The sequence below is a fragment of the Myotis brandtii genome, unplaced genomic scaffold (genome assembly GCF_000412655.1).
Source record: "Myotis brandtii unplaced genomic scaffold, ASM41265v1 scaffold1423, whole genome shotgun sequence".
NCBI classification, from domain to species: Eukaryota; Metazoa; Chordata; class Mammalia; order Chiroptera; family Vespertilionidae; genus Myotis; species Myotis brandtii.
In genome coordinates, this window is record NW_005355087.1 from 149,656 (window position 1) to 169,648 (window position 19,993).

General features: G+C 38.1%; 1 protein-coding gene across 1 annotated transcript in view; it reads left to right on the top strand.

Moving 5' to 3' along the window:
• Positions 1-19,993, top strand: part of SPATA16 (spermatogenesis associated 16) — a 207,757-nt gene that overhangs the window by 129,278 nt on the left and 58,486 nt on the right. Inside the window, 1 exon segment of the mRNA XM_005860868.1 lies at positions 11,230-11,377. Coding sequence (XP_005860930.1) covers positions 11,230-11,377 — 148 coding nt within the window.

The following is a 19,993-nucleotide window of genomic DNA, read 5'->3' on the forward strand; positions in this document are numbered from 1 at the left end:
GAGGAAAGCATGAACCCTACTCATATTAAACTCATGTGTACATTTTACTACTATTATATATATTTGGTGATGTTGATTTTCCCAGACTGTCAAGTAAGTGAGGTTGTTTTTACCTGACCCATCCCTCCCTTCTCCTCACACTGTCCCTACTTCTCAACCACACATGGACATGCCAGGGGCCAAAGCCTTCTTTCAAAAATGAGCCCAACATTTAATTACTTCACCTCCATGTGAATTTTAGTCAGAGTGCCACCTTTGCAGAGGTTGTCTGCCTTTGAAGCCCCAATTGTCACAAAAATAGAGGCCTTTGTCTCCTGCTAAAGCAGTCAGGTATCCAGATAATGTTTGAATTTGGAGACAGTGCCTCTGGATGTGCCCTGCAGGGAGCAGCATACTTCCCTTGCACATTAGCCCTCTATCTGCAAATTGATCATTCAAGCTCCATCGAAAATGGTGACATCGTATCAAGCAAAAAAAAATTAATCCTCAACCTCTCCTGAGAAATATTTACTTGTTGCTTAAATGGTGCTGGTTTGGTTGTGCGGTCATTATCAGCAGGTGAAAGAGGAACCCCACACCATTTAAACAGTCAACTTTTCCTCCCCGGCTGCTCCTAAAAAGCTTTTTGGGTTTCTGACGATTGTTAAGGGAGGATAAAAGTAACCCCTAAATTTCTTTCCATTTTCTCTCATTTGAGAATGACATGGATTTCAGCGATGTAAGGCAATTTAGGCCATTTTTTACTTGAACAAATTCAGGTACAGTTATTTGATTCCCAAGAGTCCTGAGGCTATTCGGCTAGGTTGCCAGGAGGTTATTTTGTTTAGGTAGAGGATTTGCCCTTCAGTTTAAATTTGTGAACATGTTGATTCCTTCTTTGTTTTGTTTTCATATGAAAATCAAGAAGTGTTATGATTCAAGTCAACTTTAGAGGTTTCTCTGGTTAACTTTTATATTTTCCATAGATTTTTACGGGTTATTGATTTACAAGCTTGCAGAGAAATTGAAGTCACTTATTTGAGCAATTGGAGATATGGAATAACTATTCCATGAAATTAAGAATTTTTTTAAGCTGTGTTCACCCAGGTATAAGATAGTCTGTAAAGCTCAACGCTTTTAATGTTTTTATTTATACTTAGCCATCTTTTTGATGGTATTGTACACCAATTAAAAATAAATTCTCCTCAAGATAAATATCACATGATCTCACTCATTTGTGGAATATAATGAACGACATATACTGATGAACAAAAATAGAACCAGAGTCATAGAAGCATCGAACAAACTGTTCAACCTATGAGGGAAGGCCAGGGGGCAGAAGGGGGCGGGGTGAGAGGGTAAGAGATCAACCAAAGGACTTGTATTCATGCATATGAGTATAACCAATGGACACAGATGGTGGCGGGAGGGGGTGAGGGCTTGTGCTGGAGGGTGGGAGCGGTCGGAGAGAGGTCAATGGGGGAAAAGGGAGACTTATGTAATACTTTAAACAATAAAGAATTTAAGTTAAAAAAATAAAAAATAAATTCTCCTCTTTTCTTGAACTCATATGATTGTATTTCCCTCACTAATTATTAAAGACTGCCTGCTGCTCTACCTGTACTGCAGTTCCTGGTTAGATCGTTTTCTTTTTCATAACCTTCCCTCTTCCATATAATGAGACTTTGGCATTTTAAATGTCAGCCTTTAACATATGGCATGATTTACTTTTTCTCAGGATCTTAAGTAACTATTGAGCTAACCTATTTCCATCCAAGAAAGCATGTGCTATTTTATACAGTGCAGTCTAAAGCAGAAGTATCAGCCTATGAGAGCCAATGACATCCAGAAACCCTTACAAGGACTATTTCAAGCCTAAACGTACAGGCGTGGCAAACATGATAATAAGCATGATGGAAGAAAAAAAAAATCCCATTTACCATCGCACCAAAAAAAAAGATACCTAGGAATAAACTTAACTAAGGAGGTAAAAGACCTGTACTCAGAAAACTACAGGACACTGAAAAAAGAGATAGAGGAAAACATAAACAGATAGAAGAACATACCGTGTTCATGGATTGGTAGAATCAACATCATTAAAATGTCCATACTACCCAAAGCAATCTACAGATTCAATGCACTCCCCATTAAAATATCAACAGCATATTTCACAGATCTAGAACGAACTCTCCAAAAATTCATCTGGAATTTTAAAAAAGACCCCGAATAGCTGCAGCAATCGTGAGAAAGAAGAACAAAGTAGGAGGGCTCTCAATACCAGATATCAAGCTGTATTACAAAGCCACTGTTCTCAAAACAGCCTGGTACTGGCACAAGAACAGACATATAGATCAATGGAATAGAATAGAGACCCCAGAAATCGGCCCGAACCAATATGCTCAATTAATATTTGACAAAGGAGGCAAGAACATACAATGGAGTCAAGATAGTCTCTTCAATAAATGGTGTTGGGAAAATTGGACAGATACATGCAAGAAAATGAAACTAGACCACCAACTTACACCATACACAAAAATAAACTCAAAATGGATAAAGGACTTAAATATACGACGGGAAACCATAAAAATACTAGAAGAATCCAAAGGCAACAAAATCTCAGACATATGCCGAAGCAATTTCTTCACCGATACAGATCCTAGGGCATTGGAAACTAAAGAGAAAATAAACAAATGGGACTACATCAAAATAAAAAGTTTCTGCACAGCAAAAGAAACCATCAACAAAACAACAAGAAAGCCCACTACATGGGAGAACATATTTGCCAACATTATATCTGATAAGGGCCTAATCTCCAAAATTTATAGGGAACTCATACAACTTAACAAAAGGAAGATAAACAATCCAATCAAAAAATGGGCAAAGGACCTAAATAGACACCTTTCAAAAGAGGACATTCAGAAAGCCAAGAGACATATGAAAACATGCTCAAAGTCACTAATCATCCGAGAGATGCAAATCAAAACAACAATGAGGTACCATCTCACACCTGTCAGAATGGCTATCATCAACAAATCAACAAACGACAAGTGCTGGAGAGGATGTGGAGAAAAAGGAACACTTGTGTACTGCTGGTGGGAATGCAGACTGGTGCAGCCACTGTGGAGAACAGTATGGAGTTTCCTCAGAAAACTAAAAATGGAGCTCCCATTTGACCCATTGATCCACTTCTAGGAATATATCCCAAGAAACTAGAGACAACAATTAGAAAGGATATATGCACCCCTATGTTCATAGCAGCACAATTCACCATAGCTAAGATTTGGAAACAGCCTAAGTGCCCATCAGTAGATGAATGGATTAGAAAACTGTGGTACATCTACACAATGGAATACTATGCTGCTGTAAAAAAGAAGGAACTCTTACCATTTGCAACAGCATGGATGGAACTGGAGAGCATTATGCTAAGTGAAATAAGCCAGTCAATGAAGGAAAAATACCACATGATCTCACACATTCATGGATAATAGAGACCATTACAAACTCTTGAACAATAATAGATACAGAGGCAGAGCTGCCTCAAACAGATTGTCAAACTGCAGCGGGAAGGCTGGGGAGGGTTGGGGGGCAGGAGGGAAGGGGGTAAGAGATCAACCGAAGGACTTGTATGCATGCATATAAGCATAACCAATGGACATAAGACACTGGGGGGTAGGGGAGGCCAGGGGATTGTCAAGGGCGGAGGAAAAAGGACACATATGTAATACCCTTTGTAATACTTATAATATTTTTTTAACAGTGGTTCTCAACCTCCCTTTAAATACAGTTCCTCATGTTGTGACCCAACCATAAAATTATTTTCGTTGGCTACTCATAACTGTAATGTTGCTACTGTTATGAATCGTAATGTAAATATCTGATATGCAGGATGGTCTTAGGCAACCCCTGTGAAAGGGTCGTTTGACAGCCCAAGGGATCGCAACCCACAGGTTGAAACTCTTGCCTTAGAGGGAAGGTAGGGGAGGGTGGGGGAGAGATCAACCATAAAAATTTTTTTTAAAATAAAAATAAATTTTTAAAAAAGCTTGACAAGTCTTCGTTTTATCCATTCTTAATGCGGTGGGGCTTGGCCTGCTTTAACATTTGTATATAAGACACAAATCAGATAAAACTGAAGATGGACACCGACAACTTGGAAGTATAGTGGCAGGTCTCTTGAAGACAGCACTTCATTTCATTTCTCTCCCATTTCATTTATCCCCATCCTCACTCAAGGATATTTTTTCCATTGATTTTTAGAGAGAAGGAAAGTCAGAGGAAAATATGGATGTGAGAGAAACACATCAATTGGTTGCCTCCTGCACGAGCCCCAACCAGGGCCCAGGCCAGGGAGGAGCCTGCAACCAAGGTACGTGCCCTTGACAGGAATTGAACCCGGGACCCTTCAGACCACAGGCTGATGCTCTATCCACTGAGCAAAACTGGGTAGGGCTGAGACATCTTGATGATGGGAGGTCCAATATAAGAGGACACCTGCCCCCTAATGGCATCCTCCTGCAATCTGTTGCCTTCTAAAAGTCCTCTAGGAGGAGCCACAGCCTGGAAGAGATTAATTGCAAGCAAATGAGAGAGATAATAAAGAAAAGAAGAGGTATCTGGTTGCCAAGCAAAGCTGAAACCCGAAGAAGAAAAGACATTTTGGGAGCTGGGAATACACCTAAGACAAACTTTGAGCACTAGACGCTAGCACTGTAGGACACTTTTCTACATGGCACAGCAGGGCCTCTTCCTGGGTTCCAGACAGTCATCCCTCCTTGGTCTGTGCACCATCAGGGCCATAGAGCTACTGGCTTCCAAGGTGAATAGTTCCCTCATTGGGAGGCTCCTTTAGTACATGTTTCCTTCTGCTAAGGATTCCATTTCTGCTTTGTGACGCTTTATAAAGGAGTGCTTCCTATATTTGAAATCTTCTTTTAGTGCCAGACAGGGCTGTGGACCGCATTTTGCATCCCCACAACATAAATAGCTCTGAGCATGAGACTCTGACTAAGATAGAACTGATTTAAATCCCGAAAAAGCACTGACACAAAGTAGCCATGTGAAATACTGCATATTGTTTAATACAAAGATTGTTTTTCTCATCTGTAAAATGGGATAACAATGCTTGTTTTCTAGTATTGCCTTCACAATTAAACAGAATAATTTATCTACAGCACTTACCCAATGCACAGTGACCCCTCATTTAATTAACAAATGAGCTTTACAGATTAATCAATGAATTAAATGAAGTTTACATAGGCAGAGTACAAGGGCAGGTTGTTTTCTAATGGCAGAAAGTCCATGCAACCTACATCTTGTCTTCAAATAAAGCATGCTAGAATTCTTTTGACTTCCCCAATATACACTTTTCCAAGGTCATCCTTGGCTTTTCCACTCAGTAATCTGTATTGTAGCCCAAGAGATAAACAGATGCTTTGTAAAAAAGCATTACAGGTGGGGGACCAGATCATCAGGTTCTTGTCCCAACCCTACCATTAATCAGCTGTTTACACCAGCAAGCCATACCCTAATCCAAAACCACCAGTCAAGCAATGCAATCAGAAAACAACATACAGATAGGGAAATGGATACCTAACTTCAAATAACTAAACAAAGTAAAGAGCTGGAATGCACGACGACAAAATGGGTCCTAAACTCTGCTAACATTTACCACTAAACACAGAGCCTAAAACTCACTAGTAATACCGAGTTGTGCTTATGAAGTAATTGCAGTAATGTAGCTATTTATTCCTGTGATACCTTTTGGTGAGTCATCTTAAACCAGCAAGAATAAAAGCTCTGTGGCATCCTGAGGAGTCTGGAGGCTGCTGAAACCCACACTGATAACCCTGAGTTTCTGTCAGCTGGTGTTTCTCTAATGCGCAAGCAGAAAATTATTCAGGGTCTTTAGAACAAGAGCATACTGTAAATTCTATTTATAAATTAAATGTGCTTTGCCACTAAGCTACACCAACCCCAGCACATCATTTAAGTTTCCCTATCAAGAAGCCACTCATCTAATTTTTGTAAGTGTTTCCCTTTGAGACAGGCATGCAAACTGACAGCATATCCTACATCTAATGAGTGGCTGGTGGACTAAACAGTGTTATTGTGACCAGTAGCTGTGAAGGACGAATATTCTGTTTTGTGTGTGGATTAATTTGTGAAGAGGATCTTGACCTGGTTTAGGTTGGATGTGATGTGATTCATTTGTTTCTCTGTTAGTGTTAGAGTCAAACTGCTGTCTTTGAAGACAGGATTAACATAGTCATAGAAAAAGAAAAAGAGAAGTAGTACTTACCTGATGCCCCCAGGAATTTACAATCTAATTAGAAGGATGAAAAGTCGCTCAGGGTAAGAGAAAGCATTGGTTTAGGAGACTTGGGTTCTTGTCTTGCTTTCACCTCTAATTGTGTGACTTCAGGTATGTCAACAGAATTCACCACCCTCAGCTTCCTTGGTTATAAAGTTGAGTGATTTTAAAATACCTCAGATCTCCTTAGTTCTGTGCCCAAAGAACCTGGAAATAAAATTTTGCTACAAAATATAAGTGATTAAAAATTAATGCAGGGTAAATTTTAGGCATTAAATGCTGAAGTCATTCAGCTAATGGAAGCATCGTGTATAATTAAAACCTTAACCCTAACCCTAACCAGACTGGACAGTGGACAGTAGTGTAGACAGACAGACAGACACACACACACACACACACCCACCCTCTATATCATCGGTTCTCAACCTGTGGGTCGCGACCCCTTTGGGGGTCGAACGACCCTTTCACAGGGGTCGCCTAAGACCATCGGAAAACACATATATAATTACATATTGTTTTTGTGATTAATCACTATGCTTTATGTTCAATTTGTAACAATGAAAATACATCCTGCATATCAGACATTTACATTACGATTCATAACAGTAGTAAAATTACAGTTATGAAGTAGCAATGAAAATAATTTTATGGTTGGGGTCACCACAACATGAGGAACTGTATTAAAGGGTCTCAGCATTAGGAAGGTTGAGAACCACTATATATATATATATTCCAAAATTATACAGCATTCACTGAAAAACTAAAGTAAATTAAATAATTCAGAATTTAAAATAATATTATTATGACTATTTTTAAACAGGGCAGGTTGCAAAGTAGAGAATTCAAAACAGCTATATTTTAAAAATTGCTTACTTTGCTACATACAAGTTACCTGTATATACAATCTTTGGTTGTTTCTAGACAATGCTAATAAATGCAAATAAAAACTTAAATACCTTAAACTGCATAAAAATATAATTTTCACATCACTGGGCTGATAAATGTAATGGCAAACTGCCAAATATTCCCTTACATTAGAAAAATACAGAATTTATGATGAAGGTTGCTTAATAAAAGAACTATAAATCCAAGGTAATATTTCAGCCTTAAAATGTTGATCATAAGGTATGGGAGGCTTTCAATTATTACATATATTATTCTGACATACTTATATTAATAAAATTGTCATAAAAATGTCAATTCTGGCTGTTGCATAAATGTTACAGGCTTATAAGGAAATCTCAAGGTAAGATATTCTGTTCTTTAGGAAAATTTGCTCCTCAGGTTAATTCTAAATTTCAAAAAAAAAAAAATAAAGTCATCCAAATTCAACCCACATATATTTAAAAAGATTAATTTAAAAATATTGGTCACAAAATTTATTTCCATTTTCTAGATAATTCTAGTCATCATCCAAAATTGTATCATTATTTTATTTTATTTTTAAATATATTTTTATTGATTTCAGAGAGGAAGAAAGAGGGATAGAAACATCAATAATGAGAGAGAATCATTGATTGGCTGCCTCCTGCACACCCACTGCTGGGGATCTAGCCTGCAACCCGGGCATATGCCCTTGACCAGAATCAAACCTGGGACCCTTCAGTCCACAGGCTGATGCTCTATCCACTGAGCAAAACCAGCTAGGGCTAAAATTGTGTCATTATTAATGTAATAACAAATATCCATATTAGCCACTAAATATTAAAGGTTCCCATCTCAGAACCTTGCAAATATAGCTTCCTTTGAAGCTAATTATGTTAATTTTGAAAATAAAACAAAACAATCATAATATTCATTCACTAGGAATACCTACTTGCATGGATTTTATGAGGATGAAGGAAATAGTATTTCAACATGCATATAACAGATTCTTCATGCAAGACAAGCCCAACTCAAAATTACCATCACAAAATTAAAACCTGATAATTTGGTTTCTAACCAAAAATTCCCACGATTTTAATAAAGCTAAATTTTTTTCAAAGTTGTTTCATTAAGGAGTTATTCCATAATGTACCAGAAATATATGTATTCCTTTGCCAGAGCAATGTGAGCCAGGTTCAAAGCCTCAAGATTGTTTGTCTCCAGAAGAATAAAAGAATGTTATACATTAAAACACAACAAGGATGTGTCAAGATCTGGTTAAAGGGTAATTTGTATTCTCATTTCTATTCTATTTTTCAGTATTTCTTCTTGGAGCTATAATAATTTCCTTTGAGAAAGTATCTCTATGGGGAATTCAATTCTTATCCTTCCTTACACACACTGCTCACTCACATACTTCCTTACCCATCTTCAAGATAGAGGGCAGAAGCCACAAAAGAAGCCCATTTCTATTGGCTCTGAGTGGGAAGAGAGGGAGGCTGCGCTCCAGCACATCCCCTCCTACGTGGAGAGCCCTGTGAAAACCTCCATGCAATGCCTTGGGCATCCTGCCAAGAATATAGTGCCTTCAAGGAGCAGATCAAGCTGCCACACAAAAACCACACTTCTGCCACTTGCAAAAAAAAAGCTGGTGTAGGCTCTTCGGCATGAGTCTTACTGTCCCTGCTGTGAGATGGCTTAGCAAAGCTACCCTGCAGAAGTTACTTAATCTGCCAGCAGTTGGAAGAGAAATGAAAGGGAGAGACTGTTTTCTTCTATCCTGGGCTTGCTGCGATACTGTTAATGTCTTTCTGGGAGAAAACCGGGGAATTAAGTCCCTTCACTAAAATTTTTGATCCAGAACTTAAAGCAAAATATCCTTCACCAAGGTATTCAGAAAAACTATCTGGGTGTTAGGAACTGGTATGGGCTGAATTGTGTCCCCCCAAATTCATATGCTTAAATCCTAACTCTGTTTGGGGGATTGGGATTGTACTTTCAAATAGGATGATTCAGTTAAAGTGAGATCTTTGGAGGGGTCTTAAGTCAACATGACTGGTGTCCTAATACTGTAAGAAGAGGAGATTAGAGTACAGATACACAGAAGAAAAAAACAGGTGAAAACACAGGGAGAAGCTACACACCCAATCTACATGCAGAAGAGAAAGACCTGAGAAGTCGACCCTGCAAACACCTTAATCTTGGACTTCCAGCCTCGGGAACTATAAAAATAAGTATGATACTTTGTTATGGCAGCCCCAGCAAACTGATACGGAATTAATAGTTTACACAGGCAGCAAGGTCAGATTGTGACCTTCGAATTGAGATCTAGAACAGCTTCCCTCTCCAGCACATCACTCCTCATGCATCTGGGTACAGCTACTTGCTTTTTGGGTCTGGATAGGCCATCCCAGGATTGGTTCCAGCAGTGACCATATGTAAGCACTCATCTGAAGAAATTCTCCTACACAATCTAAAGTCTTTATTTTTGCTGGAGGACTAGAATTCCAAACCTGTCGCTTATATTACACATGTTGGCATCCAGGCCTGAGCATCCAATCCCTGCCGCACACTCACAACCCACTGCTACTTCCATCTGAGTGCTGGCTCTGGGTTTGGCAACTGTATTCTTTGTTTCCTTCCAGTTCCTCCAACTTGGAAAGGACAGGGCTGTGGGCAATGTTAAGTTCTTTCATGCAGCCATTCAGACATTTGCCCCACAATAAATTTAAAATGTGAATTTACAAATTTATGTCATATTCTAATTTGAGTCTCAGAGAAAGGAGGGTCCTTTGTACCCAGAAAATTCCTTCAAAGCTGCTCTTTTACACACAATATAAATGATCATAGAGGCCATTTGAAGTCACTGATGCATGGAGTAGGCAATGAACAAGTTAAATTAGGCTTCCAGGTTTAAAATCAACTCCTCATTGCTTTTAATATTAATAAGAAACTTGTTTACAAATACTATGCTGTAATAATATAAATTGCTGTTTGTTAAATGGTTTTTCTTTGTTAGAAAATTCAGATCTATTGTTATTCCTTATTAGTTGTTGGCACTCTTAGGAGAATTATTCCTATCCATTAATATCGATATTTATAATATGCCTTTATGCTAATTTTAGAAAAATAAGATTACTATAGACACTTCTACTTTGAATTCAATGTCCAAGCCTCATTAGAAGGAATAGTTGTAAGAAAGGAATAAATTCCTTTTTTAAAAAAACTTCTCATAACTTTCTTTTTGGTCTGTTTCAAATAATAATGGGCCTACTTAAAACAGAAAGTTCAGGGTGATGGCAGGCTATAAAGAACTAGAGGCCCGGTGCACGACATTCATGTACTAGCAGGGTCCCTAGCGGCTGACAGTGGCCAGCTGGGTACTCCCTCCCTTTCCCAGGCCAGCCCCGCCCCCTGGTTGAACTCCTGGAAGGACTCCCGGTCGAGGGAACAATTTGCATACTACACTTTTATTATATAGGATGGTAATATGAGCAAAGAAAAATTAAAGAAATCATTAAATTCTTAAATAGCGAAACCCATCTCAAACAGCTCTTGGGATGTGGTTAGAAGGGAAGCTTTGCTGGGCGAACGTTGAGAAGGTTTTTCTTGTTCTAGAAGGCTTTCCCAGGTATTGGAAGAAGAAAAAAAAAATGTGTCTAGTTTGTCATGTTATTTATAGAAAATACTTAGATCTAGATACTTCAATTAGTTTTTTTAAAGTACGAATTGCTCATCAATGTCTGTAAGATAATTATGTTAAACTTAAGAATTTGATTTTTTTAAATCAAGTAAAAAATGACACCTTAGAAAATAGAATTTTTATTTTTATCTTAAAGCAAGCTCAGTTCAGAAGTGTCTGTTTACAAACTTTCTTCATTTAATTGGTTTTCTTAATATGAAATAGTATTTCCAGAACTAATTAAAATTTCATTCTAATGAATATTCAAGACCAAAATATGTTATCTTTGCAGTACAGTATATAGATTTTTAAATCATCCATAAAGGTAATTATATTATTTTACATTCTTAAAAAGTCATGTGTTGTTATTGATGGGTTGTTTGCTTCTCCTTAGGCCATGATTGAAGAAGCCATCACCAGAGCAGAATCATTCTCAGTTATGTACACACCATTTGCAACAAAAATCAGAGCTGATAAAGTTGAAAAAGTAAAAGAGGTTTTCACAAAAACTCATCCAGCATATGTGGAATATATCTACACAGGTAAAATTCAGTATCTTCAATTTATCAGCTGATACTTTATTTCCAGTAAAGTAGAGGCCTGTTGGTGTGGCTCAGTTGGTTGAGTGTCATCCTGTGCATCTTCTCTTCAGAAGAAACATAGGAAATAATCTAACCAGTGATGATAAAATAGTGAATCCCTAAGGAACAATGAGAATTTGAGGGCAGAGAAAGGGAAGAGAAGAAAGTACAGTGCATGCTACAATGACCATTGATGCTTATTTCATTTGAACACTTTGTCAGGAAGTAGAGAAAAAATACTTTAGAACTTACATTCTTTTCTAATTGTTATAAATCATTTTTATTTTATCATGGATATCTTACAGAGGGTTGGGGGAGCATTAATAGCACACAGAAGTCATGTCTATCTAGTGTCATGGAAATGAGTCAAATTCAGCTATTTCCATTTTATTCTCAACTCTGTTGGTAATGAAAGAGATTCATGGAGGAGATCACCAGTTTGCCAACCCTCTACTGGTAGAATGAATTTAGTTACATGTAACTTGCTTCACAGAGAAGTCATGAAGATTAATTAATACTTGGGGAGCACTGTTGTCACTGATGATTTAAAAACAATAATAACATTAATGAGCCGGATTCATGTCTCATGTAACTCTATCAAAGCTGTTATCAAGATGAATTATGATCCATTGGCAAGATGACTCATGCTAAAGGAACTTATACTTTGGAAGAGAAGATAATTATGAGTTATTAATGATTGTTTCTATTACTTTATAATGACTAATTCCTGGAGTATGACAGTGCTATACGAGAACCTAGAGAGGAAAGGCACAGCTTCTGGAGGAAGAAGGGGAGTTAGAAAAGGCAGTCTAGACTTTTCCATTTCTTTGGGACTAATTAGGTCCTTTGCTCCGTAGAACCTGTACTTTGAGCTAACAAGGCTATTGCACTGGTGATATTACTTGTCTCTTTTGCAAATGATTAAAATGTCCTCCCCAAAGCGATTGCTGGAATGATGGTGAAACCACTCTTGCTAACTGTACAGGGCACCGTCCTAGTAGTATGGCTTCTTTTCCCCAGGCAATTCCAGGGTCAGTGAAGGCACAAAGCATAAGAAGAGAGCAGGTGAAATGTTATCTTTAGCATCTGGATATCTGATGCAGGAGGTGCAGAGTGGCAGGTATGGTAGGTATTCAGTAGCCAAGGGCAATAGTTAGAAAGTGAGTCACACAAGAGAGATAGGGCCTAGAAGAGTAGCTACCACCTTTTGCTGGCACTGCCCCAAAACCAGGGTTCTCCTTCTGTCCACCTTGTAGATAGAATTTAAGTAGCTTCTATCCTGCCAAAAAATTTATTCAGTTTTATATTTCAACAAATCGTCATGTAGCAGGTGTGACTAGACAATCACACAGCAGATGTTTAAAACATGGGACTCTTTTTTTCTCTTACCTGCACATATTCATCTTTGGTCTTCCGAGAATCAAAAATATATTCTATCTCATCATAGGGAGTCTCAGTCCCATCTAATTATTTAGTGTCTCTTCAGTTAACTATCCAATCCAGTGGTTCTCAACCTTCCTAATGCCGCGACCCTTTAATACAGTTCCTCACCGAAACCGGTTTGGCTCAGTGGATAGAGCGTCAGCCTGCGGACTGAAAGGTCCCAGGTTCGATTCCGGTCAAGGGCATGTACCTGGGTTGCGGGCACATCCCCAGTGGGAGATGTGCAGGAGGCAGCTGATTGATGTTTCTCTCCCATCGATGTTTCTAACTATCTATCTCTCTCCCTTCCTCTCTGTAAAAAAAAAAAATCAATAAGATATATATATAAAAAAAATACAGTTCCTCACCTTGTGGTGACCCCCAACCATAAAATTATTTTCGTTGCTACTTTATAACTGTAATTTTGCTACTGTTATGAATCATAATGTAAATATCTGATATGCAGGATGTATTTTCATTGTTATCAACCCACAGGTTGAGAACCGCTGAAAATTCACTAGTTTTCTTCCCCTTTCTTTTCATGGGATTTTCTTCTCCCTCTGGTCTGGTTTCAACTTCCACAGAACTCAGATGTACCCAGTATCCAAAGGTGTCTGTGGGCATGTGAGGAAAGAATCCTCTTTTGAAGTCTGGTGCAGGAGGATACAGCGGCTGATTGCATGACTAGTGCAACTTGAAATCAACTCTGCTGGCTTGAGCAGAGCCAGTGACGGGCTCATTTATGTGGCATATTAGATGAGTTTCCCATGCTGCCTCATGGTGTAGATGCTTCTTTATATATGCACATCAACCATCCCTACCATACACATTGGCCCAGCTTAGAGCCACTCTCTTGAGATTGCTTCTCTTTTACAGAATGCTGGTTTGTGAACCCAGTCACCTTTTGAGTCTTAACTCTAGAAATCCTCTCTTCTCTATTATATATTGGAGGTAGTTTTAGCCCTGTCTCCAATTTGCTGTTATTTTTCCATTTTTCTTCTCCCTTTCTTCACACACCAGAATCCCAAGATCTTCAGGACAAGAAGAGGATCTACAATGAAAATGGGCAGTTTGTTCATCTATTCATCTATTCACCACTTATTGAGTACATATATTCTAGACAGTATTCTAGGCAGTGCTAGAATATACCTGCTCCTAAGAAAGGAGCTGACTTTATTCATTTATATTTCAAGTTTTATCTTTCTTCTCTTCTAAAGAATATTTTCAATTAAAACCTAAGTTCTAATTGTGCAGTGGAAGGCTGACTCTAATGAATGATAGAGGAGAAAACAGACAAGGGAGCAATTTGGAAATAGAATTCTTGCCACCAAAAATGGCAAAGACTGACCAGGTGTTTACCAAACTATTTCCCCCTCATGCATGCAATTAGAATATATTTCAGCCTTCCTTACAGTTATGTGAGGCTTGTGACTAAATAATGGCCAATGGAATATGGACAGAAATAATGTGTGCCACCTCCAGGCCTGGCCCATAATACCCTACCATACCTACCATACAGAGCTCTCTTTCCTTAGCCACTGACTAAGTGGATAGGACCATGAAACTAAAGAAGCCACAAAACAGAAGAAGCTTGGATCCCTGAATGAACATGTGGAAGGTCACCCATTGAATACCCACAGGAGCAAACAACAAAATTCTCTTGCTATAGATCACTGAGACTTGGGGGTTGTTGTTTGTTGAATCAATTAGCTTTATTCTAACTAAGTCACTGCTTCACTGCCCTACATCAAAACAAGTAAGCAGCTCACTACTCCAACTACAATGTACACAATGAATTCATGTGAACTTAGTGACTGAATAAACACGCCTCCATATGCAATCAACTCGATCCTCAGGAACATTGAGAGTCTGTGCACAGTCTCTTCTCCCTCTCATTCACTCGTCCTTCTGCAGGCAACTACAGATGGATGCTCTCATGCACATTTGTTTGGACCCACCCAGAAAGATACCATTTTAGGAGAGACACTGGTGCTCCATAAGAGATAGAACACAATTAGGTAGTTTTCATTGCAGCCAGAGAAATTGAAGCCGTAGTAAGAATTTCTAAATTATAGAGATCATCTAAATAAACAGTCAACAATGAAGGTCATAATATTCGTACCTCAAAGATCTTGGATGAGAAGTCTACCTATCAAAGTTTTCCTGGATAAGTAGTTATTATCATTAAAACTTGGAGACTAACACATTTAATTCCCCCAGCAGGGGCTGGCAGATAAACCTCCAACTCAGAAATTCTGCCCAACTCCAGGTCACCTTCATCGAGCCTAGATAGTATTGAATTCATTACTCCTTGATCTCGTGACAGTGCCGTGAGCCCAGCAATAGCTGGCAGAAGTAGTGGTGATGAGCAGGAAGAGAACTTATGATAGAGATCCCCCAGGCGGTGTATTCTCTCTAGCCAGCTCCCAATTCACAGTCCCCCTTGTCAGGGATTTCCACATGAAAAACAGATTCAAAGGGAAAACTATAAAAATAAAGTCTTTTAAAAATGTATATAGCCTTAAATATTTTAATTTATTTTTATTGAATAACCAAATAAATTAGTGATTTATAATGAGAGAAAAAAAAACAACCCATTCTATTGCCCTGATAAGCTCTGTGAGACTGATGAAGGAAAGTTAAAATTCAAATTTGCCTTGTGGGACAACCAGACTTATACATCCTTAGGAACATACTGTGCATCCTTTGCTATTTTTGGAATATAGTGATACCTACCAAAATCTTAAATCCATATTATAATAGAATTGTATTGTATTATGTTTTGTGGAGAAAAGATTACTGAATTTTTTAGCAGTGTAGCTATCCATTTTTCTTATTTAAAGAAAAATCCAGTTTGATTCATGCAGAATAGTCAGGGTATATAAAACAAATAATAATTCACCAGCCCCAGAATTATTATGTTTTCACCTATAAAGATTTTTCTTGAGATTTTTATTCATATATGCCAATGAAATGATGCAATTCTGTATAATTCTTATTCTCGCATGGTTGTATTTTAATAATAATAAAGTAATACAATAAGCATATCCTGTCTTCTCTTTATGAAAATATCAAGATTTACTTGCTAAATAAATAAATATTCAGTAATGGATTTGTGGTTAGTAATGTTTATTAAAAAAGTTTTCTGAATAAGATATCAATTACTTTAACACTTAGGTGGATGGAGTTATATTTTGTCTTTTCAATGTAATTTAACTCCCAAGACTAAATATGTCTGTTCAGAGAAATAATACATTGTTTTAAAATAGACCTTTAAAAATTGCTTTTCACTGAAATGTATAACCTTGTGCTTGTACAGCCATCATTTACCAGTAAGGATAATACATTCTTATGCTCTCTAAAACATGAAGTTAAATTTTCTCATTTTATTCTTTCTTCTTTAAAATATTATAATTTTATCATGATCAAGAGTTTTTAAGATCAGACTATTTTCCTCTTTGTGAGTTCTTCTCTCAAATAGAAGTGGTTATGGAATTCAAGAAACTACATCCCCAATATTATTATGAAAGGGTTACAGTCAGATTGGTTATAAAGATAATAAATCATCTCATATTTGCACCACAGAATTTTTGTTAGAAACAGAGAATCATTCCCAGAGTAACAAAATCCTCATATATGGAGCTAAAGTCTCTATTCTTAAAATATTAAAATGTTGGACTTGGTCGCTTTACTAGTTTCTCAAGTTCGTATTATCCATCACCAGTTATTCCAGTCTGGAAAAAACAACAGCACTTCATAACCATTTCAAAACAGACAGAGCTAATTCAGGGAGTAGGAGGTAAATATATTAAAACTTTATTTTATCCTGAAATACGGACTTATGCTGTCTAATCAGCCACTCTGTAGTAATATTATCGCCAATCATTAGGCACTGCCATCTAATAAATCATGCAGCAGAGCATTAAAATCCCTAAAGACTGCACTCCCAATCATATAAAACAATGTCTCTACTTTCTCAATTTTAAATTCCACATGTGGATTTTGCACAAAATTAGACATTTCCATTTTGTAGTGTGATCCTTTTTTAAATTTACTTTTGCATATTCAGCATTTGAGTCCTATTTTTTTTTCTGCTTTAATACTTGACTCACAGTTAACTTACATTCTAGTAGTGTTTCTTGGGGTCCACAAAAAATCACTGCATTTCACACCTAAAACAGAGCCTCATCAAAGCATTTGTATTTTTTCTTTTATTTATTCTTCAAAATATTTTTATTGTGAGACATTACACATACTAGTATATAAAAATTCATAAAACAGCCCTAACCGGTTTGGCTCAATGGATAGAGCATCAGCCTGCGGACTCAAGGGTCCCAGGTTCGATTCCGGTCAAGGGCATGTACTAATCGATGTTTCTCTCTCATCGATGTTTCTAACTCTCTATCCCTCTCCCTTCCTCTCTGTAAGACTTCCTCTCTGTAAGAAATCAATAAAATATATATATTAAAAAAAATCATAAAACAAATACACAGTTTAATTATTATAGAACTAGAGGCCCGGTGCACAAAAATTTGTGCACTCAGGGGGGGGGGGGTTCCTCAGCCCGGCCTGGGCCCTCTCACAGTCTGGGACCCCTCGGGGGATGGCCACCTGATGGCTTAGGCCCAGTCCCCGGGGGAACGGGCCTAAGCTGGCAGTCAGAAATCCCTCTGGCAGCCCAGCAGCCCTCAGGGGATCTCCACTTGCCAGTGGGGAGCAGGCCTAAGCTGCAGTCGGACATCCTTAGCACTGCTGAGGAGGCGGGAGAGGCTCCTGCCATCACTGCTGTGCTGGCAGCCATCAGCCTGGCTTGTGGCTGAGCAGAGCTCCCCCTGTGGGAGCGCACTGACCACCAGGGGGCAGCTCCTGCATTGAGCGTCTGCCACCTGGTGATCAGTGTGTGTCATAGTGACCAGTCATTCCCAGTTGTTCTGCTGTTAGCGTCAATTTGCATATTACCCTTTTATTATATGCCTGGTGCATGGGTGGGGGCTGGCTGGTTTGCCTGAAGGGTGTCCTGGATCAGAGTGGGGGTCCTGCTGGGGTGCCTGGCCAGCCTGGGTGAGAGGCCAAGGGCTGTTTTCAGACTGGCCATACCCCCTTCAGGGTTGGGGTCCCTGCTGGAGTGCCTGGCCAGCCTGGGTGAGTGGCTGAGGGCTGTTTGCAGGCTGGCCACAGCACCTTCAGGGTGGGGGTCCCTGCTGGGGTGCCTGACCAGCCTGGGTGAGGGGCTGATGGCTGTTTGCAGGCTGGCCACAGCCCCCAGCCACCCAAGCTCCCAGTGGAGGCTGGCTGGAAGCAGGTATCTGGGATTTATTTATCTTCTATAATTGAAACTTTGTTGCCTTTAGTGGAGGCCACAGCCGACTGGGAAGCTTGGCTTACTTCATCGCCAGGTCAACCAAGCCTCCTGCTTGCTCCAGCTCCATGGCTGCCGGCTGCCATCTTGGTTGGGTTAATTTGCATATAGATGCTCTGATTGGCTGTGGGCTTGGCTTTGGGGCGTAACGAAGGTATGGTCAATTTGCATGTTTCTCTTTTATTAGATTAGATGAGCATCAAATCAAAAAATAAAACATTGCCAGCTCTTCACATATCCTCAACTGGCCTCTTCCCAATCTGAAACCACTCCCTACTCTTCACCAATGTAACTACTGTCCTGAGTCTTAGAATACTGACTTCCTACTTTTCTTTATAGAGTTAACACCTAACTATGCATTTCTAAACCCTGAACTTTAATTTGCCTGCTCTGAAATATTGTAAATATGAAATCATAAAGTAGATATTCTTTTATATTTAACTCTTCTTGCTCAATATTTTATGAAATTTATCTATGTTGCAAAAGGCTTTAGTTTGTTCATTTTTATTGGTATATAATATTCCATTATGTGAATAGTCCAAAATTTATATATGTATTCTGCTAATGATGAACACTTGAGTTGTTTGTGACTATTACCAAAAAAGCTATTATGTCGACTATATATATTTCCTATTCAACAACAGGACTGGAAGTAGAATTGCTGAAGCATATGGTATACATATTTTGCCTACACTTGTTGTTTTATTTTATTTTGTTTTTTATCGCCATCCTAATGGGTGAGAAGTCGTAGCTCACTGTGGTTTTGATTTGCATTTCTTAATGATTAGTAATGTTGAGCATCTTTTTATGTGCTTATTCACCATTTGCATAACTTCTTTGGAGAAATGTCTATTCAAATCTTTTCTCATGTTTTGTTGTTGAGTTGTAGGAGTTCTTTATATAGTCTGGATATTAACCCTTTATGAGATATATTATTTGCAAATATTTTCTCCCATTTCATGGGTTGCCTTCTCACTCTGTTAACAGTGTCCTTTGATGAACAAGTTTTAAATTTTTATGACCTTCAACATATCTACTTTTTTCTTTTGTTGTCTGTGCTTCTTGTATCATGTTTAAAAATCATTGCTGATTCCAATGTCATGGAGCCTTTCACCTGTGTATTCTTCTAAATTTTTAATAGTTTTAGCTTTTACATTCGGTCCTTGGTTCTCTTTGCATTAATTTTTGTATATAGTGTAAGGTAAGTGTCCAACTCCATTGTTTTATATGTGGATATCCAGTTTTCCCAGAATCAGTTATTACAAAGACTGACCTTTCTCATTGAATGATCTTGACAATCTTGTCAAAAATCATTTGACCATAGATGTAAGGGTTGATTTTGGGGATTTATATTCTATTTCATTGGTCTATATGTGTGTCTTTTCCTTGCTGTTGCTTTGTAGTCAGTTTTGAAATCAGAAAGTATGAGACTTCCAATTTTGTTCTTTTTCAAGATTGTTTTGGCTCTTCTGGGTTCATTAAGATTCCCTATGAATTTTAAAATGAACTTTTCTATTTCTGCAAAAAAACTTGGGATTTTGATAGGGGTTGAATTGAATTTCTAGATTGCTTTAGGTATTATTGATATCTGAATATCAAAGTCTTCCAATTTATAAACACAAGATGTCTTTCTGCCTATTCTCTAATTTCTTACAGCAATGTTTTGTAAATTCAGTGTACAGTCCTTAACTTACTAAGTTAAGTTTATTTCTAATTATTGTATTATTTTTGATGCTATTATAGGTGGAACACTTTTTTCAATTTCCAATGTTTATCACTCTTACACATGACATTAT